At 31.7% G+C, this 12032-nt stretch overlaps 1 protein-coding gene across 4 annotated transcripts in view; it reads left to right on the top strand.

The window, feature by feature from the left end:
• USP25 (ubiquitin specific peptidase 25) overlaps positions 1-11478 on the top strand; it is a 126500-nt gene extending 115022 nt beyond the window's left edge. For 3 of the 4 annotated variants that reach the window (XM_028113855.2, XM_088024217.1, XM_028113837.2), the window contains 5 exons: positions 1497-1575; positions 4909-4988; positions 8963-9086; positions 10353-10548; positions 10869-11478. In XM_028113855.2, coding sequence (XP_027969656.1) covers positions 1497-1575; positions 4909-4988; positions 8963-9086; positions 10353-10548; positions 10869-11041 — 652 coding nt within the window. In that variant the 3' untranslated portion in view covers positions 11042-11478. Of the gene's footprint in view, positions 1-1496; positions 1576-4908; positions 4989-8962; positions 9087-10352; positions 10549-10868 lie in introns of those variants that run through there. The other variant, XR_015768425.1, reaches the window with a different exon arrangement.
• Positions 11479-12032: the final 554 nt, after the last annotated feature.

Below are 12032 nucleotides of genomic sequence, written 5' to 3'. Positions count from 1 at the left end.
CAATGTGGAGATCAGGGGAGTGACTCTCTGTGCAGTCAAAAATCTGCACATAAAGTGTATAATTTTTGACTCCCCCAGAACTTAACTGCTAATAATCTACCGTTGACTGGAAGCCTTACTGATAACATTAAACAGTTGCTTAGCATATATTTTGTATGTTATATGTATTATATACTGTATTCTTACCACAAAGTAAGCTAAAGAAAGGAAAATGTTATTAAAATCATAAGAAAGAAAAAACACACAATACTGTAAAAAATTGGTTGTAAGTGCACCCTCAAAACCCATGTTATTTAAGGATCTACTATGTTTTGGTTTACCGAAAAATGTTTTCCCATAGAAATTTGTATAAAATCCCTAGAATTTTTTTTAACTAACATTAAGAAATTAAAATATAATCTAGTTAGAATGAATACTATTAAAAAAATTTAGACCTTGGGTAAAGATCCAACTACTGGACGTTATTTTAGAGTACAGAGACATTTATGTTACCTTGGAATTCATTGTAGTCCATTTTAATTCTGAAATGATTATCTTTTCATGAATATCTCAAAAATACTGAATTAAAAATATGTATAGCAGAGGAGAATATGTGGAAAACAAAGCATTCAGAATTAAATTCCTGCTTTACCATGTGTCTGCTGTGAAATTTCAGATTAAGTGAAGTAATACAAGTAAATGGCTTGAACAGTATTTGATAGACAATAAAGTGCTCAGTGAATGTTAGCTATTACTACTTTATTATTAGTAGTAGGAGCATCACTTATTTTACATATAACCACCACAAAGCTCAGAAATAAGACAGATTATAACCCTTATTATTTGGGTTGCTGGTACACTGTATTCCAGTGAATATATGCTATTGAATTTGGGGGAAATATTCATGGGGTAATCACGCTGACTTTTCACTCTTGCAATTTTTGTCCTGGGGACTGAAAATTGGTCAATTTGTTTTGATAGTCTAATTTCTCTTATACTTGAAAGAGTAAGATCCATGTGATAACTAAATATATTCTGCAGAGATTTCTTTAACAATGATTTTATGCATAAGAATGTCTCTTAACTACCTGAAATGATACGCACTTTTTGAGTTCCTTTTTTGCTTTCTATGAATAGTGCCATTTGAAAGGGGAAAATGAGATTTAATGTTTCTTAAGCTTGCTTAATAGATACACATTATAAAAAAACACATTTCATTTTTTACTTGTGCAATATGTGTTGATAGAATGTAATTTAAAAGCCGTATGTAAATATAACATGGTAAATTTGAGTTAGAATTATTGATGCTGTCTTCTTTATCTACTTTGTAACTATCCAACATTGATCCAAAAAACATTTTCAATTAAGGTTATTTGGGAGTTGCTTCCTCAAAAAAGTATTGCTTAATGACTGGATTTTATTTTCATATGTGTTGGGTAGTTTAGTTTTGTGTCACATATTTTTCAGTTTTTATGAATTTTGCTTTTGATTTAGGAATGCATTTCTTTTATTTGAAGGTGTCACAACATAATGAAAGTTGCTCAAGCCAAACTTGAAATGATAAAACCTGAAGAAGTAAACTTGGAGGAATATGAGGTAATGGGCCCTTTGAGAGGTTGAACTATAGATGGAGGAATTCTGTAGTTCACTGATCATTTCAGCACAGCTGAGCACAAGAAAGAATAAGGCATAGAGAGGGTAAAGTAACCTGCCCAAAGTTTTCACAGCTAGCAGATTATTTCACAGCTAGCAGATTACAGCTTGGTTAACACAACCTTCATCCTTTTTTTTTTTTTAATTTAACAGAACCTGCATTCTTAAATGCTATTATGGTCACTGAAGCCATGCTGTATTTTTTCTTTGCCTCATCACATATTTTGGGGAGGAAGTTGCAAACTTGCTTTTAATCATTGTATGCCATATACATTTGTCATTATTGGACAGTGTTGTACATATGAGAGAGAGCATGCATGCACACTCATCATGCTCATGGTAATTTTTGTACACAAATTTCTCTTTGTGTTAACTTTGGCTTTAAAATTAATACTTTTTTTTTTTAATTTACCAATTCAGACACCTAGTATTTCTTCAGACTTTTAAATTTAACTTTATACATTGTCTTTTTTTTTTTTTTTACTTTTTTTTTTAAAAGGTTTTATTTACTTATTTGTCAGAGAGAGAGAGAGAGAGCAAGTGAGCGGTCACACAAGCAGGGGGAGCGGCAGGCAGAGGGAGAAGCAGGCTCCCTGCTTAGCAAGGAGCCCATTATGGTACTCCATCCCAGGACCCTGGGATCATGACCCAAGCTGAAGGCAGACACTTAACCATCTGAGCCCAGGCATCCCAACACATTGTCTTTTTTAATTTATAAATCTAGTCAATTTTAAGTTGATTTCATAGTGTCTTTGATTAATGTTTGGTCCCATTTACAAACTTAATTACTTTAGATTGATTCCCTTAAATAATTACTGTCATTCACCACATTAACATAAAGAAAAATATTCATTTTTGATGAAAACCCTTAGCTAACCTGGAATACAAGGTGCAACTACTTTAATCTGCTAAAGAGTGTCTCAAAAAACAACAAAACTAGCAAATGTATAGAATTGTGAGCATTGAAAGCTTTCCTTTGTAATCAGGAAAGACAGGGATGTCTGTAACCACTTCTATTCAAAATTGTACTGGAAATTCAAATGGGCAGCAAGGCAACAAAAATAAGCAAAAAGTAAAAGATTGGAAAAGAAGAAACAAAGTTATTATTTGGAGATTTTACATGTAGAAAATACAAAAAAATCTGAAGATAAATTAATTGGAAATAATAATAGAGTTTTGCAACATGCAGAACCTATGTCAAACACCAGTCTGATTCCGTTAACCCAGCGGCAGATAATCAGAAAGTAAAAATTTTAAAAATGACATCATTTATAATAGCATCGAAAAGTGTGCAGTAACTAGAAATAAATTTAGCAAAAGTTGTGCATGACTTTAGGAGACATTAAAGAAGACCTGAATAAATGGATATTCATATTATGTTTGGACAACTTGGTATTGTAAAGATGCCATTTTGGACTGCCTTGGGTGGCTCAGTCGGTTAAGCATCTGACTTCGGCTCAGGTCATGGTCCCGGGGTCGAGCCCAGCATCACAATCCCTGCTCAGCAGGTAGTCTGCTGGTCCCTCTCCTTCTGGCCCTTCCCCTGCTCGTGCTCCCTCTCTCAAAAGATAAATGTTTAAAAAAAGAAAAAGATGCCATTTTACCCCAGGGTAGTTTATTGATTCTGTGCAGTCCCTGTCAAACTTCTAGCAAGTTGTGTGATGGAGCTTGATAAGCTGATTTCAAAGATTTTATGAGGGTGCCTGGTTGGCTCAGTCAGTATAGCGTGCAACTCTTGATCTCGGCGTCATGAATTTGAGCCCCATGTTGGGTATAGAGATTACTTAAATAGAACTTAAAAAAAAAATTTATGAAATGCAAAATCTCATTCTAGCTCAGACATTCTTGAAGAACAAGGTAGGAAAGCTTATTCTACTAGAAATCAGGAGATACCATTCTTAACCATTATGCTTTATAATAATAATAGCATAAGGGTAGGTAATTTAGAACAATATAGCAGAATGAAAAATCTGAGAACATATGCACAAATAAATGTACACATATATGCCAGAGATGACAAGCAAGTGGGTTACTCGCTCTGTTTGTTCTAAGATTCCAGTTACATGGGACTTGATTTTTAATTATGATTTGACTCTGCATTCTCTCCCCAGGGTTGCTTCATCTGATTGGATTCAACATATTTTTGTTCTGAACACTCCTCATATTCTAACTGCAGAGCCATTAAGTCTTAAACGTACTTCCATGACATGTGTTTGGATTCTGTGTGTCCTGCATATCTTTATCTTGCTCTGAGTCACAACTCAGCAAACGGCCCACAGACCAAATTCAGCCCACCACCAGTTTTTATAAAACAATTTTATTGGAACACAACTATTTGTTTACATATTGTGTATGAATGTTTTTACACTATAGTCACAGAGTTGAATAGTGAAAACAGAGACTGCAAGACCTGCAAAGCCTAAAACACTTACTGGCTAGGTGTTTACAGAAAAAGCTTACTCACAACTTATCAGGCAATTCTAATGACAGTAGAGTGGCCAATTTGAATACTTTCCCAGAAAAGCTAACTTTAATTATTTATTAAATCCTGTATTGAATTTAGTTACGGTTTTTCTTGAAACAGGTTTTTTTTTTTTTCAAATAAGTTAAAGAGAAATCGTGATTTTTGTTTTCTAGCTAGAGGGTGTCAATTCTGAATTGTTGAGTCCTATTACATGCCCAATAATTAGGTTTTTGGAGGGAGAGGCAGTTGAAATGTGACATGCTTCTATTCTTCTCACCATATCTCAGATGAGTAAACTATTCAGCTACCATATTTAAAATAAAATTAGCATAAATGTCCAAAATTAAAAGGTTAAATAAATTTATTATAACATTTTTCTTTTAGTTCCTTAACGTTCTTCATCAAATAATAGTCTTCAGTATTGATTCTGTTAGAGTAGTAACTTCATTTACCTCCTACATCCAATGTGCTGTACATCTATAATAATATTTTAATAATATACCTTTATACCGAAGAATTTTTGAGAGACAGAAAACACGGTAGATTATCTTGCCTTTGTATTTCTGTTACAGTCAATCATTATTTAATTCCTCATTAATTTCTAATAATTTCTACATTTATTATTATACTAATAAAGTAATCTTGTGTATCAAAAATGAAAGTCTTGACTTAGGTCTAGTTTATCTTAATTTTGAATTCTTTGGTTCTATTAATTTGAATAGTTGTCGGAACAGTGCTTTACTTTATGAACAGTTTTCATTGTGGTTTTAATATCCTACTCTGCATTCTTTTAAAATTTTTTTTACCTACAGGAGTGGCATAAGGATTATAGGAGATTCAGGGAAACAACCATGTATCTCATAATTGGGCTAGAAAATTTTCAAAAAGAAAGGTAAGGCAGAGTGGTCAAATATTATTTTTTGTACTTAATTCTATTCGGATATGACCTCATCTATAGAAAATATTTTATTCACAATATATATTTTTGATAAACTTTTAATTTTATAAGTTTTAGATTTGCAGAGAAATTGTATAGTTGGTATAGAAAGTTCTCTATACTAACTCTCTATATATCCTATATATATATATATATATATATATATATATATATATATATATATATATACATACCCCATATATTTTCTGTTTTCAATTAAATCTGTAAGGTTGGCATTAGTTAGTCTTTGTTTTTATCAGCTCTCAAATACTACAGTTGAAGTTTAGGATGGAATAGGATTAGATTGAAGCCTAGAAGTTTGCTGGGGACCAAAGAAACTGATACCCCAACACGGAATTCTTTGTATTCCGAACATTTGCCTTCAGTCTCCAGCCATTTTCATATTCTGAGTCTAAACTTGACTTCAGTCTGAGATAGTGTTTCTAATCTCTTTGTCCAAAGTTCCAGTTACTATAAAAAATAACACTGTAAAGAATTGATCACTTGTCTTCTAAGAATTGTGACTGCAAACACATTTTAGATAATTTTTCATTTAAATTACAGATGGTTTTAAAGGAATCGCTACTTATTAACTATAATATTATTTACTTTTAAATGTTATTGAGAAAAGATGGTTATTGATTTATTTACTTACATTATTCGTTTACATTTACATGTTATCCACATATTTGTTAATTCATATTCTTTAACATTCATGTACTTGACTAATGATTTTTTTTAGAAAGTGCTATATTTTAAATATTCTCTAATAGTGCATTCAAGTAAAAGGGTTATTGAATTCCCTCTTTTCTTTCTTTTCTTGTTTTGTATGAAGTATAGGAAACCTCCGCTGAGATGTTAATGCAATTTTGTTTTTAAATGACAACGCAGGCTATTACTTCTAGAGCTGTGCTGGCCATCCTGGTTGCCACCAGCCACATGTGACAATTTAAATTTAAGAAATTTAAAACTAAAAATTCAGTTTCTTAGTCATACTAGCCGCATTTTGAATGTTTAATAGCCGCCTGTGGCTGGTGGCTCCGGTATTGGCTAGCACAGACACAACACTCCCTGCAGAAGGTTCTGTCGGATCGCGCTGCTCTGTTTATGGGACAGTGCACAGTCCCATCCCTTTTACACTTAACCAAAGTTTTAGAAGTTAGCCAGAATTAAAAAATAATGTTAATACTTGAATATACATTATTAAAGCCCTAGTTCTTGTGTAATTTATTTATTTTAATTTAAATTGTGTTAACATACAGTGCAATATTGGTTTCTGGAGTAGAATTCAGTGATTCATCACTTACATACAACACCTGCTGCTCATCACAGATACTGTGTAATTTATAAGATAATTCACTTTGGTCACTGTAATAGAAAAGTATTTTGATTAGTAGCTCCATTTTATGAGTTATTTTATTTCGGTCATAGTTTTATTTCTTTAATAGGAATATTCAGGTTCACTTTAGGATATCTTAAGATTAATATTTCTGAGAAAAATAGTAATGTGATCTTATAATTGAACAGAGTATCTAAGATCAATCAGGCATTTCCATTTTATAGATAAAGAAACTGTGTTTACTTACACATATCTCCAGAGAGATGCAATAACTTTTTCAAGGTCACACAATTAACTAGGGAGAAAAAGTGAAATAGAGATCTTTATTCTTGTAAAATTTAATGAAATCAGGTAAGTACAAGAAGTATTTATTTTTCTCAACGAGAATTAAAAAGATGAAAACTGTCACTTTCTTGCTCTCTGCATTTACTTCTATATTAGCTTTTCTTAGTTAACATTTGTTAAAGGACTTTGAGATATAACTTGGAAGTATGTTTTAATTTCATAATTTGCTTATTCTCAAATATATACTTACTCAGAAAGTGAATATTCTGGTGTAGCAAATGTTACTGAATTGGAAAGGTCAACTAGAAAATTAGTAATGGTGACAAATATTTATAGAATATCATAAAAAGAAATGTTAATTTTACACTTTAAATATAACAATTACCACAGCTAACAGGTTAGAAAATATTACCAGAAGTTCTGTCCAACTTTTTTTTTAAATAAAAACATACGGGTCGACTGGGTGGCTCAATCGTTAAGCGTCTGCCTTCGGCTCAGGTCATGATCCCAGGGTCCTGGGATCGAGCCCCGCATCGCTTCTCCCTCTCCCCCTCCCCCTGCTTGTGTTCCCTCTCTTGCTGGGTCTCTCTCTGTCAAATAAATAAATAAAATCTTAAAATAAAATAAAAACATAGCACTTGAAAGCCTTGAATGGAATATTGATTGATAGTCCGTTGCCAAGTCTGAGAGTAGTGAAGTGAAATCATGTTTTTAGGAACCATAATTTTACAATAGTATAAATGAGGATAAAGAATCTACAAGCTACATGGTCTTGTTTTATCCTAAAATAAGAATGTGGTACCTGGACTGCTGAGTCTTACTCTTGATTTGTTTGAAGATACGTTTGTAGGCACTTCAGAGGTTGTTGATAAAATATGGAAATTGTGTACTTCAGTAAAAAATTGGAACAGGGTCATGGTTTCAGAGCTATAGAGAGGTGACTCAGGTCTTGAAGGCCAGATATGAATGTCAATCAGGGAGACTTTTGAATAGGAAACTTAATGGCTATAAAAGAAAAGGTAGATGTGCCAGCAGACTACCTCAGTTTAGTGGTGTAAAACATTTAATATTATTATCACTCCCTTCTTTTTTTCTTTCATAAGTAAAACAGGTCTCTAGCTGAGGTTATGTTTATATTATTTCAAAAATAAAATTCCATATTCGTAAGTTTTCTCAAAAACAAATTCCTGGGAGAAGCCTTTTCAAAAAACTATGAAATAACTTATTTTTTATGAAATAGTTCAGGTGTGTAATTTGAGTTGTCATTAATTTCAGTTCTACATTTAATATTGAAGTATAGAATTGATTTATATTTGAGCACATGGAATTGAATAATAAAACAGTAAAACTCAGTGTAACCTAGAATTTTAAAAGTGTTTCTTTATAATAGTTCACCTTTTAGGGTGTTACATTTTTCTGAATTAATCCATAAGAAGGTATGTTACGATTAGGAAAACTCACAAAGGAGATAGCTTATATTGTTCATATTTCAGTTATACAAATATATAGCTGTATTTATTTCCTGCAGCATATTAAGAGAGGATAATTATTTTAGAGGCAAATAGAATACTCAAACATTTTTACCCTCCTCCCTTTTTAAAGCCTTGTTTGAACTTCATAACCTCTAGGCTTACATTAATGTAACATATTAATACTACTTATAACAAATATAAGAGACCTAACTGCCAGCTTTTATGTTAGTATGCACTGTTTTTGTTTGTATCCCACTAGAGTTTTCAGATTTAGAAGGATTCTTTTCCCTTTCTACCTGGGTCTCCTTTGGATATTCTCCCCTCTACCAGTTACATTTTTCTCAATGATAAGCACTGTGCCTACACATAGAAAAAACCTGAATGGTCATTGAATGAAACAAATGATGTTTGTGATAAAGAAACAGAGTAACCTGATCCTTCCTTCAAACAAAAATGACATGTTGTTAAAAAAGATTCTGGGCTTTCATATCAGTCTTAATTTTGACTCTAAATGGAAGACATGAGGTAAACAATTACCAAAGAAGACTGGAACTATCTAAATTCAGCAATTATGGGCTTTTCCTTCCCAGTCTTTTCTTAATTCCTAGTTCCATTTTTTTTTTGTTGTTTTTATGACATAACTGTATAACTGGTTTCATATATGGCTATTGCTAAAAAGATGTCCTCAGGCTTATAGTACATCAGACAATATTTTTTTGGTAATGTTCTGAATAATCAAAACATAAATGTATACTTAAAGTATTTTATAATTGTAGTTGACTTTTTTTTAACAAAGATGAAATACTAATACTATGTTTCTTTTAATTTTTAAGTTATATAGATTCCTTGCTGTTCCTTATCTGTGCTTATCAGAATAACAAGGAACTCTTGTCCAAAGGCCCAAACAGAGGACATGATGAAGAATTGTTATCACATTATAGAAGAGAATGTTTACTAGTAAGTTGAATATACATAGGTCATGTTTGCTTTATCATTTTGTCTTATATTGAACACATTTTCCAGACTCATGTGTAAGTGATTGACTATAAATTCTGATGGGGAAAGCGTCATGATGATGTCTATAATCTGGGTTTAATCCCTGAAGATGTGAGAGTGCGCTCCATTCTTTATTATCCCTTCCTCTTTATTAGTCCTAAATATTGCAGGTGATAAACCAGAAATGTTCTTAAAATAGGATCAAAATAATTACATTTTTATACTTAAATTTTTTCATCATTCTACCATTCCCTTTTTTGGTGAGAGAAGAGGTGCTGCATAGAGCATGAGGAATTATTATTATTATTCCAGAAAAATAATAGAATTTTTGAGTTTTTATATATAGTATATTTGGTATACATAATGTCAAAAGATTCATTATAATACAGTATCCTTTTCTCTCACCTAGTCATTGGTAGTTTTTATTCCTCAATATTTTTACTATTCATGTGTAGAAATACTATTGTTACATAAACTTTAAAAAATGTTTTTTAGCAATTTTTTTGCACTAGATTACTTTCTAGATGTCTGGAGTACTTTGTTATTATTTCTCTAGTTAGCTAATATGTATAAAATCACAAATTTCATCTTTATACATTTTTCTGATTGAATTTCATTCTTAACTATTAACATCACTCTGTTACATATTTTGAACACCTAAGTTGTGATTTTTTTCCTATACAGAATACACACACATGCACAAAAGTATTCAAGAATGTATGATTTTTGAACCTATATAAGTTACATGGTTTAAGTGTACTTTAAACAACTTTAAGTAGGTGTACTGGTAAAATGTTTTCTTTCAGTAGAACTACATAGTATAAGCTAATGTAGTCTTTAGTATGTCTTTAAAATTTTCAAATGAGAATATTAGGAGGTTGTGATCTTACTATTTTTCTCTCAGCTGCTTTTATTGCATTTGAGTGTATTTTTAAAACTCGAAGTGTTAGTGGTTTGTATCCATGGAGGATAGTTCTTAATTTGGCCAGTTTCAAAAGCTTTTTGTTTTTTGTTATTGTATGTATGCATACAATGTTTTGTATGTGTGCATAGCTTTTTGTAAGAGACTTCATGCTAGAATAGATTGAGATTGTTTTTCCCGATTACAATTTGTTCTAATATTGTTTGTAAACATACTTATTATGTTGTTTTTGGTATTAACACAAGTATTTTTATTTAATTAAAGAAAAGAAACAAAACTCTCTTTCTTTTCCTCATTCCATTAAGAAATTAAATGAGCAAGCAGCAGAACTGTTTGAATCTGGAGAGGATCGAGAAGTAAACAATGGTCTGATTATCATGAATGAGTTTATTGTCCCATTTTTGCCCTTGTTATTGGTGGATGAAATGGAAGAGAAAGATATACTTGCTGTGGAAGACATGAGAAATCGATGGTGTTCCTATCTTGGACAAGAAATGGAATGTAAGTTTAACCACTGCTAGTGGGCACTTCAGTTGTTGGGATTAAGCGCCGTTAGAATTAGATGTTACTCATTTTTATCATTTTTTATATTCTGTAATATTTTTACATTCACATCACTTTTTTTCCTTATTTACAAACCAAGTTGTGCACATTGCCTTGCCATTTATATTTTACCTCTCCACCAAATGGTAATTATTGTACTTTGAAATGAAACATCAATTGACCAATCTAAATTAATAAATCATGTTAAATTTAAATTAATTTAAATTTAAATAAATCCCTCTCTATCTTTAGCTACATCTAATTGTTTCTATTTACAGCAAACCTCCAAGAGAAGCTGACAGATTTTCTGCCAAAACTGCTCGATTGTTCTACTGAGATTAAAGGTTTCCATGAGCCACCGGAGTTACCTTCGTATTCCACACATGAACTCTGTGAGCGGTTTGCCCGAATCATGTTGTCCCTCAGTCGAACTCCTGCTGATGGAAGATAAACTGCACACACTTTCCCTAAACACACTGTATAAACTTTTTTTAGTTCTTAACCCTTGCCTTCCTGTCACAGGGTTTGCTTGTTGCTGCTATAGTTTTTAACTTTTTTATTTTAATAACTGCAAAAGACAAAATGACTATACAGACTTTACCCAGACTGCAAACAATAAAGCTGAGAATCGCATGGCGCTCAGACTTTGTTTTAACCAGAACTGATGTATAATTACAAATCTGATTGATTTCATTATGGCAAAACCATGCTTTTGCCACCTTCCTGTTACAGTATTACGTTTGCTTTTATCTTTTCTTTATCTACAGCTTTCCATTCAGTCTGGATCCTTCCATGACTACAGCCATTTAAGTGTTCAGCACTGTGTACGATACATAATACTTGGTAGCTTGTAAATGAAATTAAAGAATAAAGTTTTATTTATGGCTACCTATGTGTTTGTAAGCAGGTATATTGTATATTAGTGTATCATTTTAGTTATATATAAGTGAATTTTGTCTGGGGATTGTGTAAGATCAGATGAATAGATGAATAGATTAATACAAACTTTTAATTTTTCTCTGTTAGCACATTGGAAATTTACTAAGTATTTGACACTTAAATATATCTATATTTTTGACTAAGTTGTTAAACTCAGTATGGCACCTAAACCTGTTTTGAATTCAAATCAGGTTTTCACTGAAGTGAGCGGCTGATATTTAAGTCAACCACACTGAAACTTAACTTTTTCTTAGATTAACCTTTTATTTTTTTATATATTTACAAATAATATAGCAAGGTGATTATTTCAAGAGATACCAGAAAAAAGTACTTGAATAAGGGCTATTTAATAGTGAAACTTATAAAAAATCTGTATATGTATACACAAACACACACACACACACACACACACACACACACACACATTCATAATGGAGGACAATGTTTTGCATTATATAATCATTCTATTTTTGTAAATTGTATACCACTTTAATTGAAAATGT

Source organism: Eumetopias jubatus, unplaced genomic scaffold (genome assembly GCF_037043125.1).
Source record: "Eumetopias jubatus isolate StellerSeaLion01/CBP00866 unplaced genomic scaffold, mEumJub1_p1.0 scaffold_1, whole genome shotgun sequence".
NCBI classification, from domain to species: domain Eukaryota; kingdom Metazoa; phylum Chordata; class Mammalia; order Carnivora; family Otariidae; genus Eumetopias; species Eumetopias jubatus.
Note: the sequence above shows the minus strand (reverse complement) of the source record. Positions and strands in the feature narration are given on the sequence as shown.